General features: G+C 45.9%; 1 protein-coding gene across 1 annotated transcript in view; it reads right to left on the reverse strand.

The window, feature by feature from the left end:
• The window catches only part of LOC135907090 (Kv channel-interacting protein 4-like), a 431449-nt gene extending 410097 nt beyond the window's left edge, over nt 1-21352 (reverse strand). Inside the window, exon 1 of the mRNA XM_070522693.1 lies at nt 21048-21352. Coding sequence (XP_070378794.1) covers nt 21048-21075 — 28 coding nt within the window. The 5' untranslated portion in view covers nt 21076-21352. The remainder of the gene's footprint in view (nt 1-21047) is intronic.
• Nucleotides 21353-22279: the final 927 nt, after the last annotated feature.

Genomic DNA, 22279 nt, shown 5'->3' on the forward strand with positions numbered 1-22279 from the left:
CTAATCACTCATATTTCTTAACACAGCGTTCGTGATGCCGTCCTCGGCTGGGTCTGAGTTACGTTTTAATGCTAGAGTGGTGGCATATAATTCTTGTTTTTATGGGTGCATCAAGCTTGGGATTGTCCATGCCTTTGTACTCTCTCATCATCATCATCATTTATTTACCCTTAAAAGCCCTTGGCTTAGGGCATTACATAAGGGGGGGGGGAGCAGTCGTTACATATACAATGGTCGGTAACAACAAAAATCAATACAAAGTGCAGGATTCATGTTCAACATTGACATCATTTAGTAGCATCAACACTAAGATAGACACAGCGGCTCAAGAACAACTTGGAAACAAAACAAAACACGCATACACATTCAAAGACACGGCAAAATAACTCAGCTCTTGAAATGTGCTGTTAATAAGTGCCTGAATTTATTAGGTTCTATTTCAGTAACTATGGAATCGGGTAAGTCATTCCACAATGTAATGGAGCTAGATAAAAAAGATTTATTAAATGAGTTTGTGGAGCCATGTATGCGCTGCAAACTTAAGGAGTTGAAAAGACGGCGTGAGGTGCGAAGCGGCGGGTGTAATACAGAATTTCTTAGCTGTGGGAAGGTATAGTATAATTTGTGAAATAGGCAAAGCTGTGAAATTTTACGCCGAAGTGCCAGGGGTTGAAGATAAAGGGATGCCTTGATAAGAGTTACACTGTGTTGTCTGTCATACTGCGATGTGATAAAACGGGCCGCGCGATTTTGGATGGCTTCAAGCTGATCGACTAGATAGTTCTGATGGGGATTCCAGATCGCCAAGGCATATTCGAGTTTCGAACGGATGAATGTTACGTAGGCGAGTTGACGGACAGAACGGGGTGAAAAAGCGAGAGATCGTCTGATAAACCCAAGCAACTTAGAAGCATCTGTACAAAGTTTTGCAATGTGCTCAGACCATGTTAGTTTGTTGTTCACGATGATTCCAAGATACCTGTATGATTCTGTTTCAGAGAGTGGTGTAGAATTTAATGAATACGGATAGCTGAGGTTATTTCGCTTTCTTGATACATGCATGAACTTACATTTGGAAATATTCAGTTGCATAAGCCATGTCGCACACCAGGTTTCTGTGAGATTTAAGTCGCGTTGAAGCAGAGCCTGATCATCGGAAGTAGATATGCGGCGGTAAAGGACACAATCGTCTGCGAAGAGGCGGATACAAGATGTTATCGATGTTATCTCCTCCTGTCCCGATGTATCTGTCTGCCAGGGTTTGGATTAAGGATGCGTCATCCCCCTTAAATTCTCCTACCAACGTGCGTAATGCTCTAGTAGTGACTGTTTTGTATTGTATGGGTCAAGCATGCTCCGCAATATTGCCCATGTTTTGGTTGCTGAGAGCGTTTCTCGGAACGAGTCACAAAATTGTATCCAGTTGTCCGCTTGTAGTTCCCTAGCATACTCATTTGCTTGTTCTGTCAGTTGTTCTATTCTACCTGTGAGCTTCCTGTTCAAGCGCTGTCTCTTCCATCGTTTAGTAAGACGTCGCCTGCCTTCCCACATATGGACGAGGTGGGGATCCACTACGGGTGTTTTTTCGCTTCGCGCGATATTCTTTGTGTTAGTTCGGTATGCCTGCATCATTTCATCTACCCATTCTTTTATTGCATCTATAGGATGCTGAGGGGTCGCGTTATGTCTATACGCAGTCCAGTCTGTAAGCTTCGCGTTTCTGAAAGGCTTTATTAATTTCGAAGTCGTAGTGGAGTAACTAGTACTATAGTGTTCACTTCCCAGATTTTCATCCAGGTTCCTCCCCTGTCCCTCTCTTGTGTTAAATGTAAAGGTGAGGTCTGGGTACGTGTCTCCGCCGACGCTATTTCCAAGTCTCGTGGGAGCGAGGGGTAAGGTCTCTAGTTGCATGTTATATTTTTCTACTGCTTCTATTAGATTTCTGTCCTTTCTTGTATTTGTCCTATAACCCCAATTGGTGTGGATACCATTAAAATCCCCGGCCAAAATAAACCTGTATTTTTTTCCAGATGTCCAAGTGCCTGTTCAAGCATCTCGGGAAACGCAGTCTGCCGTTCTTTCGGTGGGCTGTACATGTTGCCAATAAATGTTTTGCTTTTACTACGTTTTGCAGTGTGTAATTCGATCATTTCGTGCTCCGTTGAGCATTGGGGTTAATAGTGGTCACCGGCCGCGATATTCTTGTGCACCAGCGTCGCTACTCTAGGATACATGGGATTTTGAAAGGTGTAGTAGTCTCTAAGGTTCAGTACTCCCTTTCCAACTTCCTGAAGACAGAAGTCCGGTTGAATAATGGCGGCATCTAAATAAGCTTGTAGCACTGCCGCTCTTTTCTGAAAAGAGCGGCAGTTCCATTGCCATATCTCAGCGGTGTCCGTGGTTCGGGTTGCTTTACTGGCCACGATTAGCTACGATTTCGGTATCCGTCGAATCGGAAACAGCCCCGTTTTTTACCTTTCTCGCCGTCGGTGGCCCAGGGTTACTGCTGGCTCTTTTACGTGATGTTTGCTGCAGTTTAAACATTTGTTCGTCCACATAAACTTTGAGGTTCTGCACCTCAGCAAATAATTGCTGTTGAAACGTTTGCAGAGCCTGAATTTATTCTACTACCTGATTCATCATTCTTTAAATGTTGCTAATTGTTGTTTGCTCGGCGGCAGGTTTATACCCTTGGGCTTGTTTACCTTGCCCAATTTTGGTATTCTGACACTGTGCCTTCAGCGTTGCCATCTCGATTTTAAGTTCTTCTACTGTTTGTTTCGGCTGACGATTTTCAGAAAGGATTCTTTGGTACTAAGAGTTGGTGGTTATTGGAGCCCCTTTTCGTGCCATCCCCGCCCAACTCACCTTGTGTTGGATCGAGAAAATGCATCAGTCAGCCATTGGTTGCTATCACTGACAAAGAATTTGTATTTTTGAATACTGCTTCACGCTCTGTGATCTGTTTATATAGAAAGTGATGACTCCTTTTGCACACGATCGGTGCAGCTAGCTGGCGCTTTTATGTTCTGTGCTTTTCCAAAAATAAACCAGTTGTGAGTAAGCGCTCGCGTGTCCACCTTTTCGGTGTCCGTGTCTATTGTACGCACTACATATTTCACCATGAATAAGCCATGTAGTTGACTTTTTGAGTGAGTAAATTATTTATGCAGATAATTGGTTATGAAAACATTTTGGGAAAGTGAATTTATTCATGCGACAACATTGGGGGCTATAACAATACTTTTAGGCTGTTTTCTTTTTTGCAGAAACGACCTTGCACACTTTCGTAATATGAATAACACGTAGTAAATACAACGCAGCAAAGGATATTGTTACGTAGGAAGACACCGACGAAAAGCTATTGACAAGTATATTTACAAGGCTATACGCCGCAGCTGACCAAGAGGCAACAGCCCGCGCTAGCTTCCAATCGCCGTCTTCTTCTTCTTCCTGCTCGGCTCTTGGTCATTGGGAATACTACCCCGTAGCACTACCCCCGGCGGCAAAAGCGCCGTCCCGGAGCGACTAAAGGCTGGACTCTGAAGCAGTGTAGTAGCTCTTGAGCCTACTGACGTGCACGACATCACTAGACGCCAGAGTAGATGACGAGGTTGAGCTCACAGGAGCAATTTCATAAGTCACAGGCGTCACCTGGCGCAGCACGCGGTAGGGCCCTGTGTATCGCGAAAGGAGCTTTTCGGAAAGTCCAACGTGACGACAGGGCGACCACAGGAGCACGAGTGCACCAGGCGAAAACTGTACGTCACGGTGGCGGCCGTTGTACTGACGCTGCTGCGTGGTTTGCGAGTCCGTCAGTCGAGCACGGGCAAGCTGGCGTGCATGATCGGCGAGGGCGATGGCGTCGCGCGCATACTCGGTTGTTGAGGTCGCAGCAGGAGGAAGTACCGTGTCAAGGGGCAAGGTCGGTTCGCGACCGTAGGGTAGATAAAATGGAGAAAATCCGGCGGTGTCGTGCCGGGAAGAATTGTAAGCAAAGGTGACGTAAGGAAGGGCAACGTCCCAGTCGTGGTGGTCCTTCGAAACGTACTTGGACAGCATGTCGGTAAGAGTACGGTTTAAGCGCTCTGTCAGACCATTGGTTTGAGGATGGTATGAGGTAGTCAGCTTGTGTTGAATAGAGCAGGAACGCACAATGTCGGCGATAACTTTCGAGAGGAAGTTACGACCACGGTCAGTAAGCAGCTGTCGCGGGGCGCCATGCACTAAGATAATGTCACGCAAGAGAAAGTCCGCGACGTCAGTGGCGCAACTGGTAGGAAGAGCCCGCGTGATAGCGAATCGGGTGGCGTAATCAGTTGCGACGGCTACCCATTTGTTCTCAGAGGATGACGTGGGAAAGGGACCGAGGAGGTCTAATCCAACACGAAAAAACGGTTCCACAGGGATGGGGATCGGCTGGAGATGACCGGAAGGTAGCACCTGAGGCGTTTTCCGACGCTGGCAGGGATCACAGGCAGCAACATAGCGTCGGACGGAGCGAGCAAGACCAGGCAAATAGAAGCGGCGGCGGACGCGGTCGTACGTGCGGGTTACGCCAAGATGTCCTGCAGTGGGTGCGTCATGCATCTGAAAGAGCACAGTCTGTCGTAGATGTTTTGGCACGACAAGAAGAAGATCAGGGCCATCAGGGAGGAAGCTCCTTCGGTACAGAATGCCGCCCTGGAGGACATATCGGCGAACGGATGCGTCGGTAGGTGTAGAGCGCAGACGCTCGATGAGTACTCGCAGCGATGGGTCTCGGTACTGCTCATCGGCGATGTTAGCGAAGGCAGACACAGAGAAAATGCCGTCGGCGGTACTACTGTCGGCGTCGTCAGGCTCGTCTACCGGGTAGCGAGACAGGCAGTCAGCGTCCTTGTGTAGTCGACCAGATTTGTAGGTGACAGAGAACGAATATTCTTGGAGGCGTAAGGCCCAGCGACCAAGTCTTCCTGATTCACGGAGCAATCCAGGCAGCCTTCGCAACCAGGCAGAGGCTAACCGCCTTCTTCGTTCATTGCAGAAATGCGCGTTTGAGGAGCGGAATCCGAAGCTGCTACCGTCACTGCTGGTGGAACCTACACGTGTCCACGGATCGTCCCCCTCCCTCCGTTCTCTACTGGCAAGCCGCACCTGCGCACTACTGTCCGATATCAACGGCGTCCCCTATATAACCGCTGCACGACGGTGCCCACATCATTCACGGAGCAATCCAGGCAGCCTTCGCAACCAGGCAGAGGCTAACCGCCTTCTTCGTTCATTGCAGAAATGCGCGTTTGAGGAGCGGAATCCGAAGCTGCTGCCGTCACTGCTGGTGGAACCTACACGTGTCCACGGATCGTCCACCTCCCTCCGTTCTATATCCCCCTCCCTCCGATCGTCCCCCTCCCTCCGTTCTCTACTGGCAAGCCGCACCTGCGCACTACTGTCCGATATCAACGGCGTCCCCTATATAACCGCTGCACGACGGTCCCCACATCATTCACGGAGCAATCCAGGCAGCCTTCGCAACCAGGCAGAGGCTAACCGCCTTCTTCGTTCATTGCAGAAATGCGCGTTTGAGGAGCGGAATCCGAAGCTGCTACCGTCACTGCTGGTGGAACCTACACGTGTCCACGGATCGTCCCCCTCCCTCCGTTCTCTACTGGCAAGCCGCACCTGCGCACTACTGTCCGATATCAACGGCGTCCCCTATATAACCGCTGCACGACGGTCCCCACATCATTCACGGAGCAATCCAGGCAGCCTTCGCAACCAGGCAGAGGCTAACCGCCTTCTTCGTTCATTGCAGGTGTGTATCCTGTATCTTTGATTACATCGATCTTAGGCTACTGGATTGCTCCGTTCGTGTTTGTGTCCAGCATGGGTGATAAGCCTCCTTCAACTATAAAAGAACTTGTAAAGGCTATGACTGACTTGAGTGCACAGTTTAACTCTAAGCAAAGTGAACTAAAGCAAGATATAAAGCATGTGATTGAATCTGAAATGGAATCTGTCAAAACTTCAATGGGCTTTATCAATGAAAAGTTCGAAGAATTTAGAACAGAGATCTCTGAGCTCAAAAAGACCCTGTCTGACGTGAAAAACGTAAACCTGGAAATGAAAAAAAGAAAACAACCGACTCACAAATGAAGTGAAAACTCTCAGGCACGAATTGACTGAACTGCAGCAGTACAGTAGAAGAAATAACCTTGAAATCAAAGGCATCCCTCCAGCACCCACTGAAAATCTGATTTCAGTGATGACATCGATCTGTCATCTCTTGAGCACCAAGTTCGATGAATCCGATGTTGAAGCTATCCATCGTGTGCCCTCAAAAAACAAGGACGAACCCAACATCATTGTTAAGTTTGCTTCCAGGAAAGTGAGAGACAGCATTCTGAAAACAGCGAAAAAGCAACGGCTGAACACTACACTTCTGAGCTTTGACGATCACGAAAATCCCGTGTTCATCAACGAACATTTGTGCCCGGCAAACAAAATTTTGCTAGGTAAAGCACGGAAAGCCAAAAAAGAAAAACAGTGGAAACACGCATGGGTATCAGATGGCAAGATCCTGATGCGCAAGACAGATACCTCGCATGTTCTACATATAACCTGTGACGCTGATCTTGCTCAGGTAGTCTAGAAACATGGCCTTTTCCGTCGAGGAAATCAGTGCTAAGTGGCACGAGAGCGAAAACCTTTCCATTTTTCATTGCAATGTCCGCAGTATAAATAAAAATTTAGACCAACTCACTGTACATTTATCGCAACATTCTTTCCAGTATGATCTTATCGCTGTAACTGAAACCTGGCTTAAGAAAGGAGAAATACCGTACATACCAGGTTACACAACGCTATCTTTACCAAGAGATAGCACCGCACGAGGGGGTGACGTTGCTCTTTTTATAAAAAACGGCATAGATTATCAACAGCTCTCGGATTCCTCTCTGAGCTCTAATACCACAGAAGCACTTTTTATTCGCCTTAAGACAGACGTCGTAATAGGCGTGGTATATCGTCCGCCAAACACGTGCACAAGTCAGTTCATATCTGATATGGAGTTCATTCTGGTTCTTCTGATGTCTTTTAATAATCAGTTAGCAATAGTTGGTGATTTCAATATCGACTTATCAAAGGATGACTGTCCAGATTATATTTTCTTACTGGAATCGTTCAACCTCAAGAATGTTATCAATGTGCCCACTAGAATTACACATCAGTCTGCAACAATTATTGATCACATCTTATGTAACCGTGATATGGATGCCTGCGCTGGTGTTTGTAACCAAAACATTGCTGATCACTGTTCAACTTTTCTGTTTCTGCCACGGTCGGGTATCGATTGTATTTGCCCTACCCATACCAATGTATTTTCACGGGTGGACTACGCGCATGTCAGGCGTTTGCTCGAATCTATTCATTTCGAAAATCTGTGTCACAGTGACGTTCACACAGAATTTGCTAACTTTGTATCTGCTGTTCCCGATGCAATTACTAAGTCAACACTGAAGTTTTCTCGGCGCAACTACAAACATGCCATATGTCCTTGGATTACTGAGGAAATACTCACAGTATTGAAAAAGAAGGATTCGTACTATAATAAGCTCAAAAACAACAGAACAAATGCTTATTACTTGAAACAGTTTAAGTATTACAGAAACAAATCCGTGGCGCTGATGAGAAAATCAAAGAAATTGTATTATACTAATTTGGTTAATCGTCAAGGAAATGACACAAAGCAAGTATGGAAGATTGTAGGAGAAGTTACGGGAACAGCTAAAAGAAAACAGATTGTTCCTGTCAACTTGTCAATAGAGACTGCAGACCAGTTTAATCAGTTCTTCACAACATACGGTCAGAACAGTGCGCAACCTACTCCCTTAGCTTCAGTGACATCCGACATACCTCGATGTATTAATAATGAATTCAGTTTCTCGAACATTACTAGCGATGAAGTTGCAAGTGTTGTGGCGAACATGCCCACGAATAAAGCGGCCGGGCCAGACGGCATAATGGCTAAGGTAATCAAGGACAACATTGATTTGTTTTGTGTTCCTTTGTGCAGAATATTCAATCATGCGATACACTCTAGCTTATACCCCGATACTTTAAAAGTTGCAAAAGTTGTTCCGATATTTAAAACTGGTGACCCTAACAACCCGTCTAGTTACAGGCCAATATCTGTACTGAGTGTCGTCAATACCATTTTTGAAAAATTAATTGCTTTCCAACTGAAAACCTTTCTTGATGTTAATCATATTATTTGTCCTCAGCAACACGGATTTGTTTCTAGCAGGTCCACGTCCTCGGCTGTAGTTACTCTATCACAGCTTATCCTATCTGCTCTTCATAACCATAATATTGCTGTAAGCGTATTTATAGACATCAAAAAAGCTTTCGACACAGTTTCACACTCCATTCTTTTAACGAAACTGGAAGCATATGGTGTGCGTAGCGGGGCCCTTGAATTCTTTAAAAGTTATCTTTCTTCACGACAGCAGCAAGTTGTCCTCAAACAGTTCAAGTCTGCATACCAAACTGTTACGTGTGGTGTACCCCAGGGGTCAGTTCTGGGACCGCTTTTATTTTCGCTCTTTATTAATGACCTCCCCAATGCAATACAGTGTTCTCAAATTTTGATGTATGCGGATGACACTGCACTTATCTTTACTGGCAACTCACTTGAATCAATAGAAAATCCTATTAACAATGAACTCCAACGTATCTCGACCTGGTTTCGTAATAATCATCTAACTTTAAACACTGAAAAAACTAAATATGTTATTTTTCGTTCAAAACAAAAGTGTATTGAATTAAGTGATTTTTCTATATGTGTTGACAACAATATTATTGATAGTGTGTCTTCTTTTAAATATTTAGGGGTCATGTTCGACTGCCACTTGTCTTGGAAGGAACAGGTGCACAGTGTGTGTAAAAAGGTTGCGTACGGTTGTTTTACCTTGTCTAAGGCACGGCGGCACTTTCCACCTGCTATTCTTAGATCACTGTATTTTTCATTATGTCACAGTCATCTCAGTTATTGCAGTGAATCATGGGGAATCACATACAAAACGTATTTAACACCATTGCTAAGACTACAAAAACGTGCCTTGAAAACCATGGGATTACCTTCTTCGAATAGTTCTAACAATAACATTTTTGACGCAATGCAAATCATGTCATTCACAACCTTACGCGATTACAAAATAGCTCTTATGGTTAATAATATTATAAATACCAACTACCCCTTACCTCTTGGTGCATTCAGTATTCCCGTCCGCAACACTAGACAAGCCAGCAATGGCAATTTTAACCTTCCTATTTGCCATAATGCGTACGGAGAAAGACGAATAGAATTTACAGGAGCGAAAATTTGGAACTCGTTGCCAATTGAAGTAAAGCAAGCTAGGAATTTCAAACTGACATGCAAGAAACATTTTTTGGGAATGGAAGCAAGGCTACAAAGTTAGTTTTTCTTCAATGTGTTTGTGATTGCTGTCCTATATGTTATTTTGTATTGGACCGCTTACTAGCCTCATTGGCTATCGGTCCAAATATCTGTGTATAGATTTTGTTTGTGTTACTCAATAAAGACTTCTTGATTCTTGATTCTTGATTCTTGAAGGGTCTTTCAATGAGCATAACCAACAAAGCGCGTGATGGTCTGTGATGACGGAAAAGCGTCGGCCATATAAGTATGGGCGGAACTTCGCAACGGCCCAAACTAGGGCCAGACACTCACGCTCAGTGATGGAATAGTTGCGCTCCGCGGGTGAGAGGAGCCTGCTGGCGTAAGCGATAACACGGTCGTGGCCACGCTGGCGTTGTGCCAGTACTGCGCCAATACCGTGACCGCTGGCATCAGTACGGACTTCGGTAGGCGCAGAAGGATCGAAATGGGCCAGAACGGGAGGCGTTGTGAGAAGATCGATGAGAAGCGAGAATGCAGAGGCCTCGTTATCGCCCCACTGGAAAGGGGCGTCTTTTTTCAAAAGCTCGGTTAGTGGTCGTGCTATGGCCGCGAAATTTTTGACGAAACGGCGGAAGTACGAGCAAAGGCCGATGAAGCTGCGCACATCCTTGACACACTTCGGAACAGGGAAGTGCGTAACAGCATGGATCTTGCCTGGGTCCGGTTGCACTCCGTTCGCGTCAACGAGATGTCCAAGGACAGTAATCTGGCGACGGCCGAATTGGCACTTCGATGCGTTGAGTTGCAGACCGGCGCGCCGAAAAACGTCCAGGACTGCTGAGAGGCGCTCGAGATGCGTAGCGAATGTTGGGGAGAATACTATAACGTCGTCCAAGTAGCACAGGCATGTGGACCATTTGAAACCGTGAAGAAGGGAGTCCATCATGCGTTCAAAAGTGGCAGGAGCATTACATAGGCCGAACGGCATCACCTTGAATTGATAAAGACCGTCGGGTGTCACAAAGGCAGTCTTCTCGCGGTCGAGTTCGTCCACGGCAATCTGCCAATAGCCGGAGCGAAGGTCAATAGAGGAGAAATAGTGAGCACCATGGAGGCAGTCAAGGGCGTCATCAATCCGTGGTAGGGGATACACGTCCTTTTTGGTAACCCTGTTAAGGTGCCGATAATCCACGCAAAAGCGCCATGAGCCATCCTTCTTTTTTACCAGCACAACCGGTGACGCCCATGGACTACATGACGGTTCAATAATGTTCTTGGCAAGCATTTTGCGAACTTCGGTGTGAATCACTTGACGCTCAGCCGGTGATACTCGATACGGGCGGCGATGAATAGGAGGGGCATCTCCGGTATTAATGCGATGTTTAACAGCTGTTGTTTGGGCCAAAGGACGATCGTTAAAGTCAAAAATATCTTGGTAGGACATCAGAACGTGGTAGAGCGCACGAGCGTGCTCGGACGGCATGTCGGGTGCAATCATTTTCTGTAAGTTGGCGATGGTACAAGTTGCCGACTGCGATGGTAGAGGAGGATCGGTTGAATTGTCGTCTACTGAAATCGATGCTACAGAGTGATCCTCGAATGAGCAAAGTTGGGCCAGAGGCATCCCGCGTGGCAGCACTTGTGTCGTCAAGGCAAAATTGACCACTGGCAGGCAGACGCAATTCGCCGTAATAGATAAAATAGTATGAGGTAGTGTGATCCCGTGTGTGAGGAGGACGTCTTGCATAGGAGCCCCGATGTAGTGACCGTCGGGCACTGGTGGGGATGACACGAAGTCAACGTAAGTCAGTGCCGAAGGTGGCAAACGAACGAAGTCGACGGAACTGAGGCGAGGAAGCTGTTGTTCAGCGGGATCCAGAACAGGCAGGTCGAGGCGGAGAGTACTGGCGGAGCAATCGATGAGAGCAGAATGTGCGGAGAGGAAGTCGAGGCCGAGGATGATGTCGTGGGGACAGTGAGCGATGACTGTGAATAGCACGGTAGTGGAGCGATCGGCGAAGGAGACGCGGGCGGCACACATACCAATTACGGGGGCTTTTCCGCCATCGGCGACACGGACAACAGGCGTCGTGGCGGGCGTGATTATTTTCCTCAGCCGGGTACGAAGATCCGCGCTCATTACCGACAAATGCGCCCCAGTGTCTATGAGAGCTGATACAGGAACACCGTCGACTTGCACGTAAAGAAGGTTCAGATGAGTGGGCAACGTCAGGAGAGGATTTGGCGGCGTAGGGAGCAATGCAGCGTCACCTCGAGGCGCTGCATCGTCTAGTTTTCCGGCTGGGAGCGGCGTCCGAAGGGAGTCGGCGAATAGGAACGACGGGGCTGGGGAGAGCGAGATTGTCGTCGTTGGGGCGAAGGTGAACGAGAATAGGGGCGGTTCGGCGCAGTAGAATCGGTGGCGGCATTATCTGAGCGGGCAGCATAGCGACGAGAAAGGCCATCTGGGGGGCGAGAGTAGGCAGTAAATGTAGACTGGTTCAGGGAACTCCAGCGACTGCGGCAGTGCCGAGAAATGTGCCCAATTCGATGGCAGTGAAAACAAATTGGCTTGTCGTCTGCAGTGCGCCATTCAGAGGGGTTGCGGAAACGTGGTGGGTAAGAAGGTGCGGGACGGGGTGGAATCGAAGATGCCGGGTGGGGATAGGGGCGATGTGCCGAGCAGATGGTGTGAATACCCATGTTGGCGAACTCCTGGCGGACAACTGCCTGGATCAGGGAAACAGTGACTGCAGGTGCATTGGAGGGGCCGGAGTCGAACGCAGCCGGATAGGCGGCCTCGAGCTCACGCCGGACAATCCTGGTAACATCGCCAGTGTTGTTGGGACGAGGAGCGTCGGCACAGGAAGATGTCGCTGGGGTGTTGGCCAGACGGGCAACCTGTTGGTCGATACGTCGGCTTTTAGCAAATTCCAGGCGGCGGCACTCTTTTATAACTGCATCCACCGTCGCGACGTTGTTAAATACGAGCAAGTAGAAGGCGTCATCGGCAATGCCTTTGAGGATGTGGGAGACCTTGTCGGACTCAGTCATGTGTGCGTCAACTTTGCGGCATAGAGCCAAGACGTCCTGAATGTACGTGACGTAGGGCTCCGTGGACGTCTGCACACGACCGGAAAGCGCCTTCTGCGCGGCAAGTTGGTGACCGTAGGGGTTGCCGAACAAGTCTCGAAGCTTTTGCTTAAGCGAATCCCAACTGGTCAGCTCATCTTCGTGCGTCCGATACCAAACTCGAGGTGTGCCACCGAGGTAAAAGACGACGTTGGCGAGCATGATAGTTGGGTCCCACCGGTTATTGCGGCTGACGTGTTCGTAAAGGCTGATCCAGTCCTCGACGTCTTCCCCATCTTTTGCCGAGAATACGCCAGGATCACGGGGAGCGGAGAGGGTGATGTAGGTCGTCGAAGTGGCAGCAGGTGTCGGAGCCGGTGGGGTCTGGTTGGCGTCGCCGGGAGCCATGAAGGTAGGCTCGACGTACCGTCCACTGCGAAGCTCCGTGACGAGGTACAGGGAACGTCCACCTCCACCAAATATGTTACGTAGGAAGACACCGACGAAAAGCTATTGACAAGTATATTTACAAGGCTATACGCCGCAGTTGACCAAGAGGCAACAGCCCGCGCTAGCTTCCAATCGTCGTCTTCTTCTTCTTCCTGCTCGGCTCTTGGTCATTGGGAATACTACCCCGTAGCAATATTCATTGCAAAATGTGCCCCATCCTTGCTATTTCCTCTGCAAGTAAACAGGAATGACGTTTGCAATTTTAGCACTCATGTGAACTTGCATGTGAACCTTGTTAAAAAGCTGTTCTAAGTATGTGATGTGCTAACCTGAACATAATGTTAACACTGACCGTCTTGTTTCTGTGCAGGATTCACTCTGCAAACACTCTGAGAGACATCAGCTGTGAATGTACAAAATACATTATAATCTATGGTTGCTAGAGGTTATGCGACAGCTGCTATACCGTGATCAACTAAGTCATTATTAATTTACTATTTTCATTCATTTCTCCATTACTTCTCTAACAATCCTGTGTAAATATTTTTGTGTAAATAAAATTCGTTTAGTGCAAACTTGCATCTGTTTTCCATGTACATGCACCTTCTAGGTTGTATACTGCCTTCTACCAACATGTTCACACATACTGACAAGTTTTTACACTATGCTAAAAGGTTGTATGGAGAAAAAATGTTACTAGGACGATAGTAGGACGTCAGTAGCAAGTACATAAGCACATGTAAGTAAAATATTGCCAGAGTGTTACTACAGAGCCAAAGACTTGTGTTGGTTGACGGTTACTAGAATGTTTACATACCATCTATGAACATGCTTCAATTGAAGCCAATTCTTGATGTTACTAGGGTGTATAAAGATAAATGTTTTAAGTGATTGGTAGGAAGTTGGCAGAACGTTTACAAACATTGTTCAATTTGAAGAATGTTAATATGGCGTATGAAGAAGGCCTGTTAATAGGGGATTGGTAGGAAGTTGGCAGAACGTCTACAAACATTCTTCAATTGAAATAATGTTAATAGGTGGTTGGTAGGACGTTGGCAGAAAGTAGATGAACATTCTCCTCTTGAAAGAATGTTACTAGGGTGTACGAAGACGAACGTTCATTTGAAATTGGTAGGAAGCCTAAAGACATCCTATGAACACGTTTTTATTGGGAGTTGGTGGCCAATTGTTTCTAAGCTGTTACTAGAGCGTTGTTAGAATGCCTAGAGACAGCTGCTAGAATTTCAAGTGATTGTTGGTAGTTTCTAGTAACAATAGCATAGGGCCATCTAAAAATGTTTCTAGAAATTTTTATACGGGTAGGCCTTTGTAAACAAAAAACTCTGGACTGGTGAAGCAACCTTCTCACATAATGCCCAAGTGAACATCCAAAACGGTCACTATTGGAGCGACGAAAACCTTCACTGGGTTTTCAACACACATCACCTATATCAGTGGTCGGTTACTGTGTGGTGTGGAATATAAGGCGGCACTATCATTGGCCGCCTGTTTTTTGATAACGCACTTACAGGGGAAATATACGTCAAAGACATCCTTGATGGGACGTTTGAGGATATTCCTTACGAAGTTCCATTGGCTAGGGTCAAGGATATTTGGTATCAGCATGATGGTGCTCTCACGCACGGCAGCAAAAAAGCTTGCGAATGGCTGCATGAAGTATTCCCGCAGCAGTGGATTGGACGACATGAGCCCATTGCTCAATTGGCTGGCATGGTCGCCAGATTTACCTCCCCTCGATTATTTTCTGTGGGGCTACGTCAATGATCAAGTATGTCTGACACGAACCACAACATTAGAGAACCAACAAGAAAAAATAAAACAAGTCTTAAACTCTATCCCTGATGCCATGATCACGAACGCCTCGGAAAATGTGCCTATGAGATGCCAAATGCGCATTGCAGCAGATGGTGACCTCTTCGAACACGGATTATAATCAAAGGGCGCTTTTTGGATTGAAGGCCACTCGAAAATCATTCCGACCCTAACACTGCCTCCCCACCCAGGCCTATTACATTCCGTCGGCAGGCTGCCAGTTCTTGCCCATTTCAACCACAAAAAAATAAAGCTACGTGCTTGTTCTCCTTCGTCTTTTTCGACGCTTTGTCGCTTTGGCACCACTCTGTCAGCAGCACGTATTGCACCGTCATGCGATAAAAGCCGCATACCCAGAAACCTACACCAGGCATAACGCCCTGTCGCGAGCCAGTCTCGCTGTGGCCAACCTTGTTCATCCATCGCACGCTTGAGAGCAGCACAATAACAGTGCACAATCGCCCCGTCATGGGTTATTTTTTCATATTTCGCGTGCTTTCCTTGGAACGTGGAAAAAAGGACCACGTCAGCTATATCAATCGGGAACAATTTTTGAGAGGTTTCTCTTGCATATCACACTTGGGGTCTGCAGCCAGTACTTAAAAAGTCGATTAATTAAACATAACTAATCCGTTATATGGGGAAAATAAAAAAATAGCCTGAGTAACTCTAGGCCAGTGTCAACATGCATACCGTTCTATTCGCGTCCGGAGTGCCTTTCATTTTTGAAACCATGGCTCAAATTGTGTGAGACAACCTGTGTATTTGTAGTGGAATGACGTAATCATCGATATAAAGTGGGAATTCTTAAGAAAGAATGGAATTAGCATCCAGTAATATTTAAACTGATTTATTTTTGCCCATTTCTTATTGCACTTCAATTTTATCGATATTGACGTTTAGCTTCTCTAGTAGATGGTAGAAAATATGTTTAACAGAAGAAAATACGGTCGTGTCGTTGGCATAATTATTAAAACTTCTTTCTGGGCGAGTTGGTGCATACTTGACATAAAACTGTTTACAGCGCAAACACATGCAACCACAAAGTAAGGGACAGGACACAAGCGCTGACTGTCAACTAACATTTATTAACGGAAGACGGGTGCCTTATATAAGGGGAAAGGCAGAAGCGAAAGGGGAAGGGAATGATACAATCGGGGAAATTGATGATGCGCATCGATAAACGAACATGCCAGCAGTCAACGCATTCAGGCGCGAAGAAACAAGAAAACGATGAAACTAGACAAACACTAACAAAAGACGAGGGATACTAAGATACAGTGAAATCAGAAAGCAGCCGCTTCCAAAAAATGAAGCTCTGCCGCAAAAAGCGATACAGAAGGGGTGCTTACGCACTTGCTGCCATATTTGTGTATGTAGAACGTTTCCAAACTGACGCGCGCCGTCTCGTCGGCACTCTTCCCGAGAATCTTCGTCTCTCCCAAATGAGCCTCGCAACCTGTGCATCCAATTACATGCGCGACCAAATGTGCGTACTTGTCCTTTAAGTTGCTTAAATTTCGGGCATGTTCCCCCAAGCGTTCATTAATGCAGCGGCCGGTTTGGCCGACATAAGCCTTTCCACACTTCAAGGGAATGGCGTAGACCACTCCTGTGGAACACTTGATGAACGGCTTCTGATGTTTTAGCTGGCAACCTCTTTTTTTAGAGTTGCAGATGCGTGGGCATAACTGCGCCAGCTTGTTGGGTGCCGAAAAAACAACGGAAACACCATGCCTATTGGCTACCTTCTTAAGACTGTGCGAAGTCTTGTGCAGGTACGGCACAACCAAAGGCTTGTCGGCCTTCCGATGGTCATCTTTTACTCGTGTTCCCAGTTTTAGCTTCTGAAGGAGGGTCTCAGACACCGCAATCAAAACCGAATGGGGGAATCCCGCCGCCACAAGTCGGCTGGCCTGATTCTCAAAACTTGTCTGCATCAGGTGCGGGCACGACTTCTGAAGAGACGATTCCAAACAGTGCGATGCTATAGCTCTTTTTACAGTTTTGGAATGCGCTGAATCATATGGCAGCAAGTCCTTTTTTGCGCGAGGGAAGTAGCCCCAGCAAACGTGGTCTTCATCAAAGGTTAGTCTCAGGTCTAAAAACTGTAAGGCATTTGCGTCAGGTAGTTCGTGGGTAAAATTTAGCCCAAGTGCATCCTTGTCAAATGCTTTTAAAACTTCACCTACTGTAGAGAGGTAGGTGAAGGCCGTCTGCTTTTTTAAAAGCACTAAAAAGTCATCTACGTATCTAAAAACCTTTAAAACGAACCCCCCCAAAAACGACCTATCTAAAAATCTATCTACCTTTGCTAAAAAAATATCGCAAAGAATTGGAGCCACGCAGGACCCAATGCAAATACCGTTGCGCTGCAAAAAAGGCAGGTTGTCATAAACAATAAAAGTAGATTTGAGGTAAAACTGCAACAACGATATAAAATTATCTACTGACAAGCCTGTTGAGTTCCGGAATGACACTTCGCCGTTTGCTTCTACGCATTCTCTAACAGCCAACAAAAGCTGATCCTGAGGCACAGAATAAAACAAGTCTTGTACATCTACAGAAAAACCAAAGCCAATGTTGTCTGTGCTCTCAAGAAACAGCGCGACATCCGTAGATTTCTTTGTTAAGAACGGATCATCCAAAGCAAGCGTTTTGAGATGCTTTTGCAAAAACCGACTAACGTTTATTTGCCACGAACCTTCTTCACTAACAATAGTCCGGAATGGAATATCTGGTTTGTGGGTCTTGGCTGTAAAAAATGCGTTTAGGCTACTACCTCTGCTATTAGCAATATCCCTCGCAAGTTTGTCAAGATTTAATTCCCTGCAGAAGTTAATAAACTTGGTCTTGACCCTAACGGCACTCTTCTTAATGGGCTCAAAATTCTTATTGATTGCCACAGAAAAAGCGCAAGTGGCAATCAATAAGAATTTTGAGCCCATTAAGAAGAGTGCCGTTAGGGTCAAGACCAAGTTTATTAACTTCTGCAGGGAATTAAATCTTGACAAACTTGCGAGGGATATTGCTAATAGCAGAGGTAGTAGCCTAAACGCATTTTTTACAGCCAAGACCCACAAACCAGATATTCCATTCCGGACTATTGTTAGTGAAGAAGGTTCGTGGCAAATAAACGTTAGTCGGTTTTTGCAAAAGCATCTCAAAACGCTTGCTTTGGATGATCCGTTCTTAACAAAGAAATCTAAGGATGTCGCGCTGTTTCTTGAGAGCACAGACAACATTGGCTTTGGTTTTTCTGTAGATGTACAAGACTTGTTTTATTCTGTGCCTCAGGATCAGCTTTTGTTGGCTGTTAGAGAATGCGTAGAAGCAAACGGCGAAGTGTCATTCCGGAACTCAACAGGCTTGTCAGTAGATAATTTTATATCGTTGTTGCAGTTTTACCTCAAATCTACTTTTATTGTTTATGACAACCTGCCTTTTTTGCAGCGCAACGGTATCTGCATTGGGTCCTGCGTGGCTCCAATTCTTTGCGATATTTTTTTAGCAAAGGTAGATAGATTTTTAGATAGGTCGTTTTTGGGGGGGTTCGTTTTAAAGGTTTTTAGATACGTAGATGACTTTTTAGTGCTTTTAAAAAAGCAGACGGCCTTCACCTACCTCTCTACAGTAGGTGAAGTTTTAAAAGCATTTGACAAGGATGCACTTGGGCTAAATTTTACCCACGAACTACCTGACGCAAATGCCTTACAGTTTTTAGACCTGAGACTAACCTTTGATGAAGACCACGTTTGCTGGGGCTACTTCCCTCGCGCAAAAAAGGACTTGCTGCCATATGATTCAGCGCATTCCAAAACTGTAAAAAGAGCTATAGCATCGCACTGTTTGGAATCGTCTCTTCAGAAGTCGTGCCCGCACCTGATGCAGACAAGTTTTGAGAATCAGGCCAGCCGACTTGTGGCGGCGGGATTCCCCCATTCGGTTTTGATTGCGGTGTCTGAGACCCTCCTTCAGAAGCTAAAACTGGGAACACGAGTAAAAGATGACCATCGGAAGACCGACAAGCCTTTGGTTGTGCCGTACCTGCACAAGACTTCGCACAGTCTTAAGAAGGTAGCCAACAGGCATGGTGTTTCCGTTGTTTTTTCGGCACCCAACAAGCTGGCGCAGTTATGCCCACGCATCTGCAACTCTAAAAAAAGAGGTTGCCAGCTAAAACATCAGAAGCCGTTCATCAAGTGTTCCACAGGAGTGGTCTACGCCATTCCCTTGAAGTGTGGAAAGGCTTATGTCGGCCAAACCGGCCGCTGCATTAATGAACGCTTGGGGGAACATGCCCGAAATTTAAGCAACTTAAAGGACAAGTACGCACATTTGGTCGCGCATGTAATTGGATGCACAGGTTGCGAGGCTCATTTGGGAGAGACGAAGATTCTCGGGAAGAGTGCCGACGAGACGGCGCGCGTCAGTTTGGAAACGTTCTACATACACAAATATGGCAGCAAGTGCGTAAGCACCCCTTCTGTATCGCTTTTTGCGGCAGAGCTTCATTTTTTGGAAGCGGCTGCTTTCTGATTTCACTGTATCTTAGTATCCCTCGCCTTTTGTTAGTGTTTGTCTAGTTTCATCGTTTTCTTGTTTCTTCGCGCCTGAATGCGTTGACTGCTGGCATGTTCGTTTATCGATGCGCATCATCATTTTCCCCGATTGTATCATTCCCTTCCCCTTTCGCTTCTGCCTTTCCCCTTATATAAGGCACCCGTCTTCCGTTAATAAATGTTAGTTGACAGTCAGCGCTTGTGTCCTGTCCCTTACTTTGTGGTTGCATGTGTTTGCGCTGTAAACAGTTTTATGTCGTTGGCATAAATAATGCAATTTATATAAGTGGCAGATAGTGGTAAGCCACTGATGTGACTTACAGAGCCAAGGGCCCACAATTCTTTCTATTGAAAAACCCTGCTTAGTTACAGGCGAAAATGAAACGTTGCAATACCTAACCTTATTTAGTGAGTGAAGTAGTTTCGTAAAAATGCAGAACTAGGCCCACAAGTTTCCAAGAATTTATTTCGCACCTGCAAAATGACTGGGTAATGCTGTCAAATACTTCGCGTAAATCAATTAATACAACCCCTGTCCACAGCGAATCCCGAAGAAACAGTTTTATGCTGTCTGGAAATTTTATCCAGGCTAATTATGTCGATAACCAAATTGGTTGGGCGTAAAAGAGTTACAGATTCTAGGTAGTTTAGTACATAGTTAAGAATTCTACAATACTGAAGATAGGAGGATGGTTATTGGGTGATAAGTAAACAAAATATTTTATTCTTTTTTAAATATTGGTGTTTTAGGTCTCGTTGGGAAAACTGCTCTTTGAAATGGAAGGTTAATAACGTTAGTGAGAACACGAGATAGCTCACGACCAACAAGTTTGACTTCAGAATAACGGATGAGGTCCAGGCCTGTGGTCTTGAGACGTAGCAGAGCGTCAAGGGCTTTTTAAGGGGATGGGAGATTTAAAAAGAAAGGATGTAAGCATTGAGGGAGCCTAGGTTGCTTAGTGGCAACGGATGTAGGACTCTTGAAAAATTATCGGTTTAATGGGCTGGTTATAGCTAGACGGTTAGCCGAAGTGTGAGCGCCATACGTAAACTCGACTCCAATGGCACCACGAGGACCAATATTTAAATTTCTTTAAATTATGCTTTAGTTCTGCCTGCAACCTTCGCCATTTTTTAAACGTTTTTTTTTCATGGTACCTTTAGCCTTTTTAAGTCAAAGGCTGAGAATGTGAAACAAAATATATATACGTTTGAAAACTTGCTCTAAAGGCAAGCTTAGGCGGTATAAGTCTTACCTTTTCCTAAACATTACCTTTTTTCAGGTGTACTGCCTAGTTGTAGATTGGTTGTGCAGCGATTTTTCGATTGGAAGTTGAAACTAAAATTGGGAATATACAGAGAGGTACAAACTTACAGCATTTGATGATTTTTGACATTAAGTCCTGATGCGGCGTTTACACAGCGTCCTTCTTATGTTACCTTCCCGTCCATGGGAAACAGAGTATCATCCAATTTACCTGAATGGAAGATATATTTTCAGCCACTTTATTCCTTTCTTTAGTTTGCGTTGTTAACGGGAGAAACATAATACTGGTCCATCCGATTAAGCTGAATACACCACCTTTTTGAACAGAAATAACGTTACTAAGAGACCTGATGTTAGAGTCTTGAAATAACTGTGAATCCTGCATTTGAAGAATGGAACTACTCGATGAATGGAGAGAAATAAGTATCTTTTCTGGTTCCGAACATGCGATGAAATTTCTTACCTGTAGGGGCATCAAGGTACTCAGACATGTTGTGAAGGTGTGGCACTAGCAACCGATGCAAATTGTCCAGAAAGCGACGAATCAGTTGTCAAATTTTCTCCGATGAACTTCCCAAGGCAAAATGGATTTCGATGCTGACATAGGCGAACTGAGGAATTTGCCCTTCTTCAATTCCAAAGCTTGAAAGGAGACTTCTCGTGCTTCTTCTTAGGCTTCCCCGTTTTTTATGCAACGCAGGTCACTTTCTTTTATATATGGCGTTGTTGTCTAGTCAAAAGCGACAAAGTAGTCTGTACTCATCCTTTATGTGACATACACATAATTATATGCACACTATGGGTATGCAGAAACGTCGAAATCAAAGGTTTTCTCTATTAGGCTGGGTGTGCTATGATATGTTCGTGCTATGAGAACGGTAAAACAATGCATTCGGCTCACAACAGTTGCACTGCGGAGACGGTGCTCGTTCCAACTGGTCCCAACCTGCAAGTTAAAAACACGAAATTCCGAAAACAGTACGGACTGGTAAGTCTGCAAGTTTCTAAAACACGTGAACCGCTAGCGGTCGCGCGACAACTGCGATGTCTTGGGATTTCAAGAATAATGAAAAATTTGTGAGCTAATTTTGTTTCAGCGAAGTGCAGCATCCAAATCACTCAAATTATTACGTCTTGGCAGAACGCTGCGGAAATGGTGAGCCATTTATAGGTGGCCCGATGGGAGTGTTTCACCTTTAGCACTGTTTACGGTAGCGTACTTATAGACCTGGTCAGCGGGAATGCGATGGCAAGAGATACAGCTGCTGAAAGAACGCATTGGATAGGGAAGGGTTTACCTCGCGCAGTCGCCAACGCAGAGTAGTAGCTACTTGACGCGCTGCAGTGAAGCGAATAGCTTCGCCATGCCACGCACTGGGCACAGGCAGAGGAGCGAGCTGCTCTGGAACGCATCAGCACTGCCATACCTGTTAGCAGCGAGAAGCCGAACGCGGCGAGGTGATTGGAATCTTGGCTGGCACGGCTGCCCGAGCGGTCTGAAGCTGCGACCGTGAGCGGTGGTGACGGCGGCGCTAGCGCTGCTCGGATATTTTTCTCGTCGCGGCGTTCCACGTGGCCTGAGCTCCGCCTGCAGCTGCGGCGATGTATATACCCCTTGTATATAACTAGAAGTATTTTTTCTGAGCTGCTGGATTTTGCACTTCTTCAATATGTACCCTACTTACTAGAATCTAG

This window comes from Dermacentor albipictus, chromosome 7 (assembly GCF_038994185.2).
Source record: "Dermacentor albipictus isolate Rhodes 1998 colony chromosome 7, USDA_Dalb.pri_finalv2, whole genome shotgun sequence".
NCBI lineage: Eukaryota > Metazoa > Arthropoda > Arachnida > Ixodida > Ixodidae > Dermacentor > Dermacentor albipictus.